The following is a 13,310-nucleotide window of genomic DNA, read 5'->3' on the forward strand; positions in this document are numbered from 1 at the left end:
TTCAAAATTTTCTTTCCTGGCCGGGCGCGGTGGCTCAAGCCTGTAATCCCAGCACTTTGGGAGGCCGAGGCGGGTGGATCACGAGGTCAAGAGATCGAGACCATCCTGGTCAACATGGCGAAACCCGTCTCTACTAAAAATACAAAAAATTAGCTGGGCGTGGTGGCGCGTGCCTGTAATCCCAGCTACTCAGGAGGCTGAGGCAGGAGAACTGCCTGAACCCAGGAGGCGGAGGTTGCGGTGAGCCGAGATCGCGCCATTGCACTCCAGCCTGGGTAACAAGAGCGAAACTCCGTCTCAAAAAAAAAAAAAAAAAAATTTTCTTTCCTGACCCCTGGCTTTTGGATGCTGCAGAGGGCCCTTGGAGCATCCAGAAGAGAGGTAAACAGGATTACCTGACATGCTTAGGTATACAGGATTGCCAAAATGATGTTTAATCTTCTTCAGGTTATATTTTAGGGAATAATATTAATATATGTTCCAAAATTATATGGGATTTATAATATTTTAATGCCTGGCTGTCAAAATGGAATCTGTGGTGCCTTTTCTGATTTTTTTCCAAGGAGTCTCAGGCCATCAGAATTATTTTAGGGCCCCTCATGAGTATATGCTATCAATCACAATTAAGGTTGTTATGTTAAATTACTGTACACCACAGAGATAACCAAACTGATTTGTCAATTGTGTTTCTGACTGTACCCTGGACATTTTGTTATTCAGACAATTGTCTTATTTTCATCCTCTTCAAAAGACGGTGCTCTCAAATGCAGGTTTCTGATAACTTTGGAGATTGTGACATTAGAATAAATAAAAAACAAACAGGACTCATGAAGAGCTGAAATGTTCACGAATACCAAGCAAAACCTGAGTTAACTGAATGGACTTAACTAAATTTATTTCAAGAAAATCTATGAAAATTCATCAAGAAAGGTGATCCTGTGTTATTTGAACCAAGATTGCTCTCTTCCTCCCATCTCAGCAAGGTAAATACTCCACTGTAGATTGCAGCATCCAGGAACACAGGGATCCCTCCAGCTCCCAGTTCCAGGCGTTTCTTCTATAGAGTAGCAGGATGTCAGTGTGTCAGTGTCTCTGGCTAGCTACCTGATGCTGAGGTAAAGTCCCAGATAAGTGTGGCTGAGAGGTGGGGGCTCTCCCTTCTCCCACCTACCTGAGAACACTGGGGCCCTGATCGCCCTTGCTCTAACTCATTAGGCAGTGGTTCCACACAGGAGATGAAAGTCTAGAAGACCAGAGGCTGCTACACTCCACACCCTCCCCACAAAATGCTTAGCAACTAGAAAGGGTATCATTCAGAGACAAGACTGCCATTATCCTATTAATCCCATCCCCAACTCTAGTACGCAGGCTCAGAGATCTGATTTTTGCCTACAGGAAGAATCAACCCATAAACAGATTACAGGCAGTTCATGCCTGTAATTCCAGCAATTTGGGAGGCTGAGGTAGGTGGATCACTTGAGGTCAGGAGTTTGAGACCAGCCTGACCAACACGGTGAAACCCCACCTCTACTAAAAATGCAAAACAAAAATTAGCTGGGCATGGTGGTGCATGTCTATAATCTCAGCTACTTGGGAGGCTGAGGCAGGAGAGTCACTTGAACTCAGGAGGTGGAAGTTGCAGTGAGCTGAGTCCACGGCACTGCATTCCAGCCTAGGTGACAGAGCAAGACTCCATCTCAAAGAAAAAAAAAAAAAAAGGCCAGGCGCGGTGGCTCACACCGATAATCCCAGCACTTTGGAAGGCTGAGGCAGGCAGATCATGAGGTCAGGAGTTTGAGACCAGCCTGGCCAATATGATGAAACCCCATCTCTATTAAAGATACAAAAAATGAGCCAGGCATGGTGGTGCATGCCTGTAGTCCCAGCTACTTGGGAGACTGAGACAGAAGAATTGCTTGAACTTGGGAGGGGGAGGTTGCAGTGAACCAAGATCGAACCACTGCACTCCAGCCTGGGCAATAAAATGATGTTCAAACCTAAGGGGACTCTCAGGAAGTGTCGGTTTTAATGAAAGCAATTAGGAAGACATTCAAGACACAAGCTAAATTGCAGGCCTGTTGGCTAGCCAGAAGACAATGGGAAATAAGACAACTAGCAGCAGCTACACTGGAGTCACAACAGATACCAAAGACAACCTCAGAAACTACTCCTTCAAAGAAGCAAGAATTACGGTAGCTTGTAAGATAATTTATGCCCCAGGGCATCGTTAGAAAACAATAAGGCAATCAGCTAACAATTACTGGACTTTAACAGCTGTATGAAGTCAGGGAAAGAAAGAGATCCCTGTCAAAACCACTGACATCCCAGGATAAAGGTGGGCATAACCAAAGCTATGCTTTCCTAAGGAGCAATATCAAAGGTTTAACAGTAATAGGAGGGAAATATATCAGATGGAAACTGATCAGATGGATACTGATCTGCACTTACATGCAACTTTCTGGTAAAACTAAAAGGAATCTAAAATTCTTAAGGAGAATCACTTGAACAAAGATGGAGGTTGAAGTGAGCCAAGACTGTACCACTGCACTCCAGCCTGGGTGACAGAGCAGGACTCTGTCTCAAAAAAGAAAAGAAAAGAAAAGAAAAAAAGAAGTCTATAGGCATTCCCTATAAAATTCTTTCAAATGTCAATCAACAGGAGAATAAACAAATCATGGTGTTAAAACTCGAGCTTTTCTTGAAGAGACCCCACAAGCAGGCTTTGTGTGAGCAACATGGCTGTTTATTCACCTGGGTGCAGGTGGGCTGAGGCCGAAAAGGGTGTCAGTGAAGGGTGGTAGGATAACAGTTGCTTTTATAGGTTTGTGATGTGTAGTGGTGTTAAGAGTAAGATCAGTTACGGTGGTGGGGGTAGAGGTAAGGAGTATACATTAACGTAAGTTCAGTTACAATTGGGGGGGTGGTAAGACCTAAGAGTAGTTAAGATAGAAGGGTGGGGTGGAGGGATATTCACAGAGCAAGAACAGTTAGGACGGCAGGGTGGGGTAAGCAGCTTAATGTGAGAAGGTGGGAAGCTCCGCTGGGCAATTAGGAATAATGGCAAATGCTGGGGTTGGGGGCTACAATCAGCCAAGACAGGCAGGACTTCAGACTTTCTGGGTCTGGGCTTGCACATGGAGGCCTGACACATGGTATACTCACATAATGGAACACTACAGGGCAATGAAAAAGAACTGCTGCTACATACAATGATGGGCTATGCTCACAGACATAATGTTCAGTTAAAGAAACCAGAATAAAAAGAATACATATTGTACCATTTATATTAAGTTCGAGAATAGAAGCAAAACTAATCAGTGATGATAATAATCAGAGTAAAGGCTGGGGATGGGGTAGTTATTGACTAAGAAGGGTCACAGGGAACTTTCTGGAGTACAGGAACAGTTCTATTTCTTGATCTGGATGGTGGTTACAGGAGTGTATTCATATGTTTAAAATTTGTTGAACAATATTAAGATTTGTGCCTTTGACTGCATGAAGTTATACCTCAACAAAACAGTAAGTCTTTTAAAGAGTCTTCCTGCTTTAAAAAGACCATTGGATGCTTTACTTTGCAGTCTAGATAAATACTCCCCAGTCATTTACCGAAACATGACTAGGTTCAGAAAGGAAATCTTAAGCCAGGTGCAGTGACTCACGCCTATAATCCTAGCACTTTGGGAGGACAAGGCAGGTGGATTGCTTGAGCTCAGGAGTTCAAGATCAGCCTGGTCAACATGGTGAAACCCTATCTCTGTTAAAAATACAAAAAATTAGCCAGGTGTGGTGGTGCACACTTTTAATCCCAGCAACTTGGGAGGCTGAGGCGCGAGAATTGCTTGAACCCAGGAGGCAGAGATTGCAGTGAGCCAAGATTGCGTCAGTGCACTCCAGTCTGGGCAACAGAGCAAGACTCTGTCTCAAAAAACAAATAAACAACAAAAAAGGGGAATCGTAAATACGGTCAGTTTCATAAGGGTAATATTTCACTTTTTCATTATATGATTTCACAGTCAGCAACACCTGGTGCCAATGATGTCTCTAGAGATAGCCTTCACGGGCACAAAATAAAAGTTGCAAAGACCACTACATGGGCTCTCTTCTCCCATGTGTTCCCACTTCATGCTCCAGGCCTCTGGGCTGCTGGGAATGCAAGAAGCACTTCACCTGGGAAGTCATCAACCTCAATTTTGCCAACAAACTTAAGAGAGTGGAAAAGTTCCCCATGGCATCACCGCCATCATAAATGAAAGTGCTCCCACAACTTAAGTTCTCAAATCTGGTTTTCAGACAAGAGTCCTTAGTCACATACATATATCTCATTAAATAAGCAGATGCTCTACTTAAGTCACAAGCATCAAATATTTTTGCTTGAGTCCAAATTTAGTGACCTGATCTACAAGTGGGAAAAAACAGTATGATTGTTCAGAAAGCAGGATGAACATTTCTCTCCGATAAGGTACTATTTTGTGAGCTCATCGTCCTTGAATACTGAAAATGATGAAGAAAAATATTTTTGACGAAAAAAGATAGCATAAAGAGGTGTTCAGATAATGACGTGATCGACCTAAAAGGTTAATAGAACAACAAACTCATCAAAAGCAATTACAATTGACAGAAAGCTAGAAACATTAACGCTGTTGGAAAGCTCAAATGACAGTTCACAAATTCTTAATCATCTAATCTAGGCCTCTCCTCATTACCATTCAGACCACTCACAAAGATCCCATTAAATCAGCTCATAATCATCAGCTTTAAAAAACAAGACTCCTTAAGAGATGTGGCAATGTAAGACGTGGCGCACGTACACAAGAACAGCAAATGACTAGTGAAAACTGAAACGTTTATCGTAAGCAAAAATAGTGCCCTCCTCCGTGAAAAAGAGAAAAGAAATCGGACGCGTCTCCTTTAAGTGAAATAGACTGTGAGAATATAAAGACATTGCTGACATCTGTGTTTTAACATTCTATTTATTTAAGGAAAGAAGAGAAAGAAGTGTTTGGAACATAACGTATCCTTCCTTACAGGAAGGTCAGAAATGTGGAAACACACAGAAGCTGGTGGGAGCAAAAGCCGATTGTGAGACAAGGATATCTGGAGAGGCAGCCCTGGTCGGGATGCGGGAAGAGGGCTGCGAAGAAACAGCAGAACTGAGGGAAAGAAAGGGAAGAACCGCAGGTCCACTGCTCATCCTGAGCGCCCATAAATACGCCAGACTCTTAGCATGCGCACAGGACACAGAAGGAGGGGGTGAGCTTTACGGCCAGCCTATTGTCTTTGAGCGACAGAGAGGGATTCCCAAACGCACCCGCCGCTCCCGCCCCAGGCCAGTCCCTGCAGCTCGTGCCCAGCACGAACCTGGCGGGTGGTCACAGGCTGCTATCCTTTCATAGCTGCTTTTGGGGGCAAAGATAGGGTAACGAAGCCGGGGCTCCAAACTTACTTTTGCAGCCGGGCGCCATAGCGCCCTCACCCTTCGTTCCCGAGAACAATGCAGCTGATGCCCCCACCTCCTGACTGCGCCGCGCGACAGAATTCCGCCCGCTCAAGATGGCCGCGATTTTGAATTTGGCGCTTGGATCAGACGTTGACGCCCGCGAGGAGACCGCCATGTTGCCCGGCCTACGCATCGGGGGCGTGGCCCAGATGACGTCACAGCTAAGTGCCCTCGCCGCTGTGTCGTCGCCAATCCGTCCCGGAACTTGTGTTAACCCCGCGCTGCCATGAGCAAGCGGAACCAGGTATCTTACGTGCGGCCAGCCGAGCCAGCGTTTTTGGCTCGCTTCAAGGAACGGGTCGGCTACAGGGAGGGGCCCACCGTAGAGACCAAGGTGAGCTCTCGCCAGTCGTGATACTTTGGAAGCGAGGCCCGCCCGCCACTTCCAATTTCTGCCTCTGCTTGGAGGCTGGGTGCTGTCGGGTCCCTCTTTTCACCCGCGCTTGGCCCCAATTCCGGTGGAATCCGACTCCAGGCTGGTTCTTTTCAGGCGACTACAGCCCCCTACGCTCAGGAAGCTCTGTAGTTTTCAGAGCGCTATTGTGTTCCTGAAAATGACCTGACGTGTAAACCGCCTGGTCCTTGATAGATGATGGTAAAGAAAGATCACTTTCCTTTCTCTTCCTCACTTGTTTACCTCAAAAGCTGAGTTCGCAGGGTGAGTTGCAGTTACAGCGTCGTCCCGTATGCCAGATAAGGACACAGATGCATTAGCCTCACAAAATAGCTTTGATTATTTATTTATTTATTTTTGAGACGAGGTCTCCCTGTTATCCAGGCTGGAAACAGCAGGGACTTCCAGAAATATTTGCTACCTTTGAGCTATGCACAGCGTAAGACAGAAGAAGCTCTTCTGTCTTACTTCCAGAGGCTCGTAAGTCTGGAAGGCAGCTTGAGTATGAGTTGGCCGGGGGCAGTGGGGCTTAGTAGGCAGTAGGAATTTGTTCAAAGACAGGAAAAGCAAAGGAGCTAATATATTTATGAATCTCCAAGTACTCAAACCTTGCTAGAGCCTAGATGCCATGAGAGTGGCACAGGATAAAGCTGTGGTTATGGGCTGAGACTAATTCTTGCAGGGCTTTGTTTCCTTGTTTAGGAGACAAGGAAGACTCTGCGAGAGGTGGAGTAATGAGCGATTGTGTTTGAATAACAGGTGAAAACACATTTTGGTGTGCATACCTTTCAACCCAAGTTTCAGCTCTAGTAACTGTTAACAGAAGTTCTTGCATGTATTAAGTTTTTTCATAGTAGAAAAAAATCTGGAAACAAGCAAAATTTTTATTTACAAAATACTGGTCAAATAAATCATGAGATTACCATATATGTAATTAAGTGCAAGGCGTTGATTTTTTTTTTTAAATCAAATAATTTTACATGTGTCTTAAAGTACTGTGCAAAGATTTTTTTTAATTAAGTTGTGGGAGTGGGGCTCTTATGGTGTGTGAGATTTCAAAAATCTGAATCAACTGGCAAAATATTACCATTTGTTACACATACAGGGAGTGCATGGTTTCTGTTGTGCTATTCTCTGTACCTCATATTTGAGAAATAAGAAAAAACCAAGTCACAGTAACATGTACAGTGTTGTTGGTATACAAAAAGTTTTCTGTAGCTACATAGTTCTATAGACTTGGAAAATAGCTAATAGGATATCTACCAAACCGAAGCTGTTATTAGTAGGGTGAAAAGATGAGCAGAGGTGAGAGAAACAGTTTTACTTGCTGCTTTCTATACTTTGGTGGTGTTTATTTCTTGTCTAAGTCGGAGAAGAGACAGGTGAAAAGTGTTGATGAGGAGCAAACAACTGACAGGACAGAGTGCAGGCCTGAGTAGGCCAGGAATGACAACAGTACCCAAAGCAGGGAGCCCGTCACACTAGTAACTACAAGCTGGGTCCTGCTGAGATGGAAATGAATCACTGGACAGGCATTTCAGGGTGAGTGGTAGTGAAACCTGTTCCCTTTGGCAAGCTTAGTCTCTTTGGAGTTACCTTAAAATTCACTGCCAAATTGATTTACTCAATAAAGATACCCTTCTCATGAATAACTACAGTTTCTCTTAGAGGCAGTGGTTCTGTTTGTCTAAAGATCAGTGATCTACACGTTGTATTTGTGTTTTTCCCTAGAGAATCCAGCCTCAGCTCCCAGAAGAAGATGGGGATCACAGTGACAAAGAAGATGAACAGCCTCAAGTGGTGGTTTTGAAAAAGGGAGACCTATCACTTGAAGAAGTCATGAAAATTAAAGCAGAAATAAAGGCTGCCAGAGCAGGTAGGTCTGAAAGTAATCTGGTTTTTCTAACAATTTAAGGAACCCAGGGTACGAAATTGTTTATTTTATTTAGCAGTGTGGTATGTTTCAAGGTGATAGTTCCAGGTTCAAGCTTTAGCTTTGACACTTACCAGATGTATAACCTTGAGCAAGTTATTACACTGCTCAGCCTTAATTTCCTCATCAGTAAAATGGAAGTAATTGTACCCATTGGGTTGTTATAGGATTATGTGTGAGTTTAAGTAAAGGCATCCTTTTTTTTTTTTTTTTAAATAGATGGTTAGACTTATAAACCACTCGAAAAGGTGTGTTTCATTACTGTTTGGTATGCTATGTAGTATATTTTTCATTATTTCTGAACATTTACTACATTGCTTTAGGGGAAGATGCTGTAGTTCCAATCACTTTCAAAACACTTAAAAATACAACCTAATTGTAACTGGGAGCTGACAATATTTGTAGAATACTTTAGCATGTGAGTTTTTATTCAGTAACTGCATGTCTCGAGGGCAATCTAGCTAGAAACAATGGAGGGGATCAGACTGAATCAGATTCAGGGACACCCTTAAATACGAGACTTTTCAAAGACAAAGTAATGAGGAGAGAATAGAGTTCATAAAAATCTGTTTTTGCTCAGATGAAGAACCAGCTTCAGCTGATGGGAGAATCCTGTATCGAAAACCAGTCAAGCGTCCCTCAAATGAAAAATGTTCAGGTTTAACAGCAAGCTCAAAAAAGAAGAAGCCACATGAAGATGAAATAAATCAGGACTCAGTCAAAAAGAACTCACAAAAACAAATAAAAAACAGTAGCCTCCTTTCTTTTGACAACGAAGATGAAAATGAGTAAGTGTAAATAGTTTGAATTTGGTCTGCTTTGAAAGTATATGGGGTGTTTTTTTAAAATAACATTTTTTTTTCCTGTTATAAAGATACTACAAGTTCCATATGGAAAATTTAGGAAATACAGGAAAAAAATTAATAAACTACATCTATTCATCAATACTTAAAATGCCAACTCTATAGAAATTAGCTAGTATTATTTTATTTCCCCTGTATGGGTGTGTATATGTGTAAATTATATTTTTAAGCAAAATACTTCTTTGTGTGTAAACAGAATGTTAGAAATACAGTTGTATTGCAAATGTTCTTTGTCTTGCTTCTCACTTGACATTACATTATGAGTATTCTTCCAGGTCAGTAAATTTCAAAAACCTGACATTAATAGCTACAAAGAATTTCATAAACATCTCATTGTATCTTTTTCATTAACAATAGGTCCACTTTGGGTTGGGGAGATGGTAATGTGCCTAGTTAAAAATACCCCCCCCTGCCGGGCACGGTGGCTCACGCCTGTAATCCCAGCACTTTGGGAGGCCAAGGCAGGTGGATCACGAGGTCAAGAGATTGAGACCATCCTGGTCAACATGGTGAAACCCTGTCTCTACCAAAAATACAAAAAATTAGCTGGGCATGGTGGTGCGTGCCTGTAATCCCAGCTACTCAGGAGGCTGAGGCAGGAGAATTGCCTGAACCCAGGAGGCGGAGGTTGCGGTGAGCCGAGATCACACCATTGCCCTCCTAAGGGTGGCCATGAGACAGCTCTGTCAAGTTAAGAGATACAAGTGGAATTATGCTTGATAAACCTGCTGGGTTTTTTGATACAAAAGGCCAGACATGGCAAGCATAAGCCTTTGCTCTTATCTCTTCATCCTACTTTGAGTAGGAAGATAAAACCTGAGTACCAGAGCCATTTTTAGGCATAAGGAAGGCAGCTACATGCTTCGGGTCATGTTAGTGAAAAGACTCAGAGCTTAGTTCCTTGCTGACATACCTCAAGGAGCTGCTAACACCAGCTTGAATTGCTGACCTCTGACTTCTTGATTCTTGAGAATAAACACTGTGCTTAATTAGGCCTCTGTCAGGTTTCTCTTACATGCAGCCAAATGCCGTCCTAAGTAATACAATAAATAACTGGTCAAACTGTTACTGGTGGAGGGCATTTTGGACAAAGAATTGGACAAAATGCACAAACAAAGCAATGAGAAAAAGCATAGATATACTGAAATGAAAGTATGCTCCACAGAGTGCAGGCCCAAGCAAGTGGCTCAAGAGCACTGGTTACAGAATTTTCTGGGGTTTAAATACCCTCTAGAGGTTTGCCATTGGTTAGTTGGTGTACACCCTGTGTAACTGAAGTCGTGGCCCATGACCTGTCTGAGTGGTTGCAGAAAGTGACCACTCAGAGGCTGAAGTGAAGTTACAAAGTTATACTCCTGTGTAAATGAAGACTTGGCCCACAACCAGTCTGATTGGTTGCAGGAGGGGACCAGTCAGAGGTAATTTCATTTTTTATCTGCAACACAAAAAAGGTGAGGGGATTGCAAAGGAGTAGCCTCTGATCCTTTTGTTACTTAGGTTTGGAGAGGTAGGGCTTTCCTTTTGATTGACTTCTAGGAAGTCAACACAAATTGGCCTTAGTCCCTGCCTCCAGACCTTATTCTCCTGCCTCATTTTCGCTCTGAGAGATACGATCCTCTTAAATCTTTATGGGAGGCCAAGAGACTGAGGGTCTTTCTTCTGTAACTGCTTCATGCTAACTTGGGAAACAGTCTCTACCTATTGGAGATCACATAACTGTCACCCTGCTCTATCTAGTGGAGACAGGGTAGCTTCTTGATGGCTGGTGGTGTCTTCACCTGAAACTGGCTAGAAATCTTGCCACTTGATCGTCTAACGCAGTGGTCTCTAGGCAAAAGGAAATGGATTTGGTTAAAAGATTTAACAAACACGGTCCAAAAACGAAGGCAAGTATAATCATTAATAATGGGCTGGCCAAGGGAAGGAGCCATGAAACCCAACTTAGTGCCCTTCAGGTGTCCCGTGATCCAGACTGCTGTTATCATATTTTGGGGGACTAGTCAACTAGTTTTCAGGTGGCATTCCTTATTAATCCTAATTGGTTGACATCAAAACAGCATTCTTTTTTTTTTTTTTGAGACGGAGTTTTGCTCTTGTTACTCAGGCTGGAGTGCAATGGCGCGACCTTGGCTCACCGCAACCTCTGCCTCCTGGGTTCCGGCAATTCTCCTGCCTCAGCCTCCTGAGTAGCTGGGATTACAGGCACGTGCCACCATGCCCAGCTAATTTTTTGTATTTTTAGTAGAAACGGGGTTTCACCATGTTGACCAGGATGGTCTCGATCTCTCGACCTCGTGATCCACCCGCCTCGGCCTCCCAAAGTGCTGGGATGACAGGCTTGAGCCACCGCGCCCAGCCAAAACAGCATTCTTATAGGAAAAAGACATAAGCCACCTTTTTCAGCAGTTAGGAGATGCAGTCCCCTTCAATTTTGCAAAGCAACCACCGCCAAGGAGTCAGTCCATCTGATTTTATAAGGTGATGATACTTTGGGCAGTGTTATCCAAGCTTTCCATAAAATCCTTGTACAAGTATTGGTAATAGGATAGGGAAGTTGCAGTCCCACTAACTCCCATTCCTACCCCTGCTGTTACTCCCAACCCTTGTGTCTGGTGGTTGCAATTAAAGGTATAATAAGGGATTGGTTGTTGGGAGCTATATTAATTTTGGGACATACAATATTTCTGTCTCCAGTCTGCCACTTCCACTAAAGACAAATCACAGTAGAACCAATCTAACTTCAAAACAAGATTCAGTCCCATATATCTGGCCTGATTACCCACACAAAGTGCAACAAGAATAATTGTCCATGTAGACGCTCCTAGATTGGCTTTGCTGGAACATTTTACAAGGCCATTTCGGTCAAAGTCCTGAGAAAGTAACTGGTTTCTTCAATTGTGTCCTATTTATTACAAAAGAAAACGTGGTTACTAACTTGATACAAATATATTACCATGAATTAAGAATATTCATAAATAGTTTACAAATTCTGGAGAAATTATAAATATGACTCAAATTCTATTTGTTTACAAAAGTATACTCAATATACTTAAAGTATAGTTCAAGACTATAAATAGCTCAAAAGAAAAAGATATTCAGACTCTGAAAAAAAAAATTAGCAATATTTCAAACAACAAAAGCCATACAAATTATTTCTGTCTTCCATTAGTTCATTTCAGTCTATGTAGTTAACTCCTGCTCTACTTCATAATCATCTTTATGAACACATCAGCCTTTCATTTAGCGCCTTGGAAGTTTTCTGCCTAATCCAATGGCACACTCGAGAGTTACCAGAAACCTGCATTCAAGAGTTCTTCTCAGGAACTCCTCCAAAGAAGTAAGCCTTGGACTGTAACTGATTGATTACAAGTCACTTTTTTTTTTTTTTTTGAGAAAGATCAAAGCAAAACATCAATTATGAATGACAAAAGGCTTAACACATCCATATGAAGACACAGTTGACAGAAGTTCGGTTATTTCTGTGGCATATAACAATTTAACATAATCATAATTATAACAGGTATTAAGACATATCAGAATTTTAGAAATCTCATCAATCTTCGAACACATATTAACAAAAAATCTGTATCAATATAACTCAAAGGAAGCTAAACACCACCTCAGACTTGACAATCTTTCCTTTATAATTCTAATATTACAAATAAGCCTAATATGTCACTTGGACTTCAGGGTGGCTAAAATCCAAAAAGTTAGTTTTTTTTTTTTTTTTTTTTTTTTTTTTTGAGACGGAGTTTCACTCGTTACCCAGGCTGGAGTGCAATGGCGCGATCTCGGCTCACCGCAACCTCCGCCTCCTGGGTTCAAGCAATTCTCCTGCCTTAGCCTCCTGAGTAGCTGGGATTACAGACACGTGCCACCATGCCCAGCTAATTTTTTGTATCTTTAGTAGAGACGGGTTTTCACCATGTTGACCAGGATGGTCTCGATCTCTTGACCTCATGATCCACCCGCCTCGGCCTCCCAAAGTGCTGGGATTACAGGCTTGAGCCACCGCGCCCGGCCAAAAAGTTAGTTTAAGGTCAAAAAGACTGAACTTAGAACTTGAAATTTTTTCATTGGAAAGTCTGTCAGATTTCAAAGATTTCATGTACTCAATACTACAAAATAGGATCATAAGTTTAATTGTCATTTACGTAAACCATTATATTTCTAGTAAAAAAAAAATTGTCATTTAGGTAGCCAAAATTATAATGCAAAAACATTTACTCTTTGCTAGAGAGAAAATCTCAGTTAACCTAACACTTAAGAAAGACAGCATAAGGCCAACTAAATCTGTCTCTTCCCCTCCATTTTCTCCATGCAGTTTACTCAAAAGGTAAAATATTTTATCTCTTAATACTACACAAACATTTTGTTCAAGAGAGAAAACCAGGCCGGGCGCGGTGGCTCAAGCCTGTAATCCCAGCACTTTGGGAGGCCGAGGCGGGTGGATCACGAGGTCAAGAGATCGAGACCATCCCGGTCAACATAGTGAAACCCCGTCTCTACTAAAAATACAAAAAATTAGCTGGGCATGGTGGCGCGTGCCTGTAATCCCAGCTACTCAGGAAGCTGAGGCAGGAGAATTGCCTGAACCCAGGAGGCGGAGGTTGCGGTGAGCCG

At 42.5% G+C, this 13,310-nt stretch overlaps 2 protein-coding genes across 3 annotated transcripts in view; one reads left to right on the forward strand and one right to left on the reverse strand.

Annotated features, from left to right (window-relative positions):
- Positions 1-5,632, reverse strand: part of KIF15 (kinesin family member 15) — a 73,977-nt gene extending 68,345 nt beyond the window's left edge. The window contains exon 1 of the mRNA XM_003926232.4: positions 5,444-5,632. Coding sequence (XP_003926281.2) covers positions 5,444-5,630 — 187 coding nt within the window. The 5' untranslated portion in view covers positions 5,631-5,632. The remainder of the gene's footprint in view (positions 1-5,443) is intronic.
- A 19-nt stretch (positions 5,633-5,651) lies between these two features.
- KIAA1143 (KIAA1143 ortholog) lies at positions 5,652-9,125 on the forward strand. Of its 2 annotated transcripts, none has more exons than XM_039477189.2 (3): positions 5,652-5,831; positions 7,623-7,767; positions 8,405-9,119. In XM_039477189.2, the coding sequence occupies exons 1-3, from the start codon at positions 5,724-5,726 to the stop codon at positions 8,614-8,616; spliced, it is 465 nt and encodes a 154-aa protein (XP_039333123.1). In that variant the 5' UTR covers positions 5,652-5,723; the 3' UTR covers positions 8,617-9,119. The 2 variants fall into 2 exon arrangements, with proteins under 2 accessions (XP_039333123.1, XP_074260101.1); XM_074404000.1 differs by having other exon boundaries at positions 5,663-5,741; positions 8,405-9,125.
- The last annotated feature ends 4,185 nt before the right edge of the window (positions 9,126-13,310 follow it).

Source organism: Saimiri boliviensis, chromosome 8, assembly GCF_048565385.1.
Source record: "Saimiri boliviensis isolate mSaiBol1 chromosome 8, mSaiBol1.pri, whole genome shotgun sequence".
NCBI lineage: Eukaryota > Metazoa > Chordata > Mammalia > Primates > Cebidae > Saimiri > Saimiri boliviensis.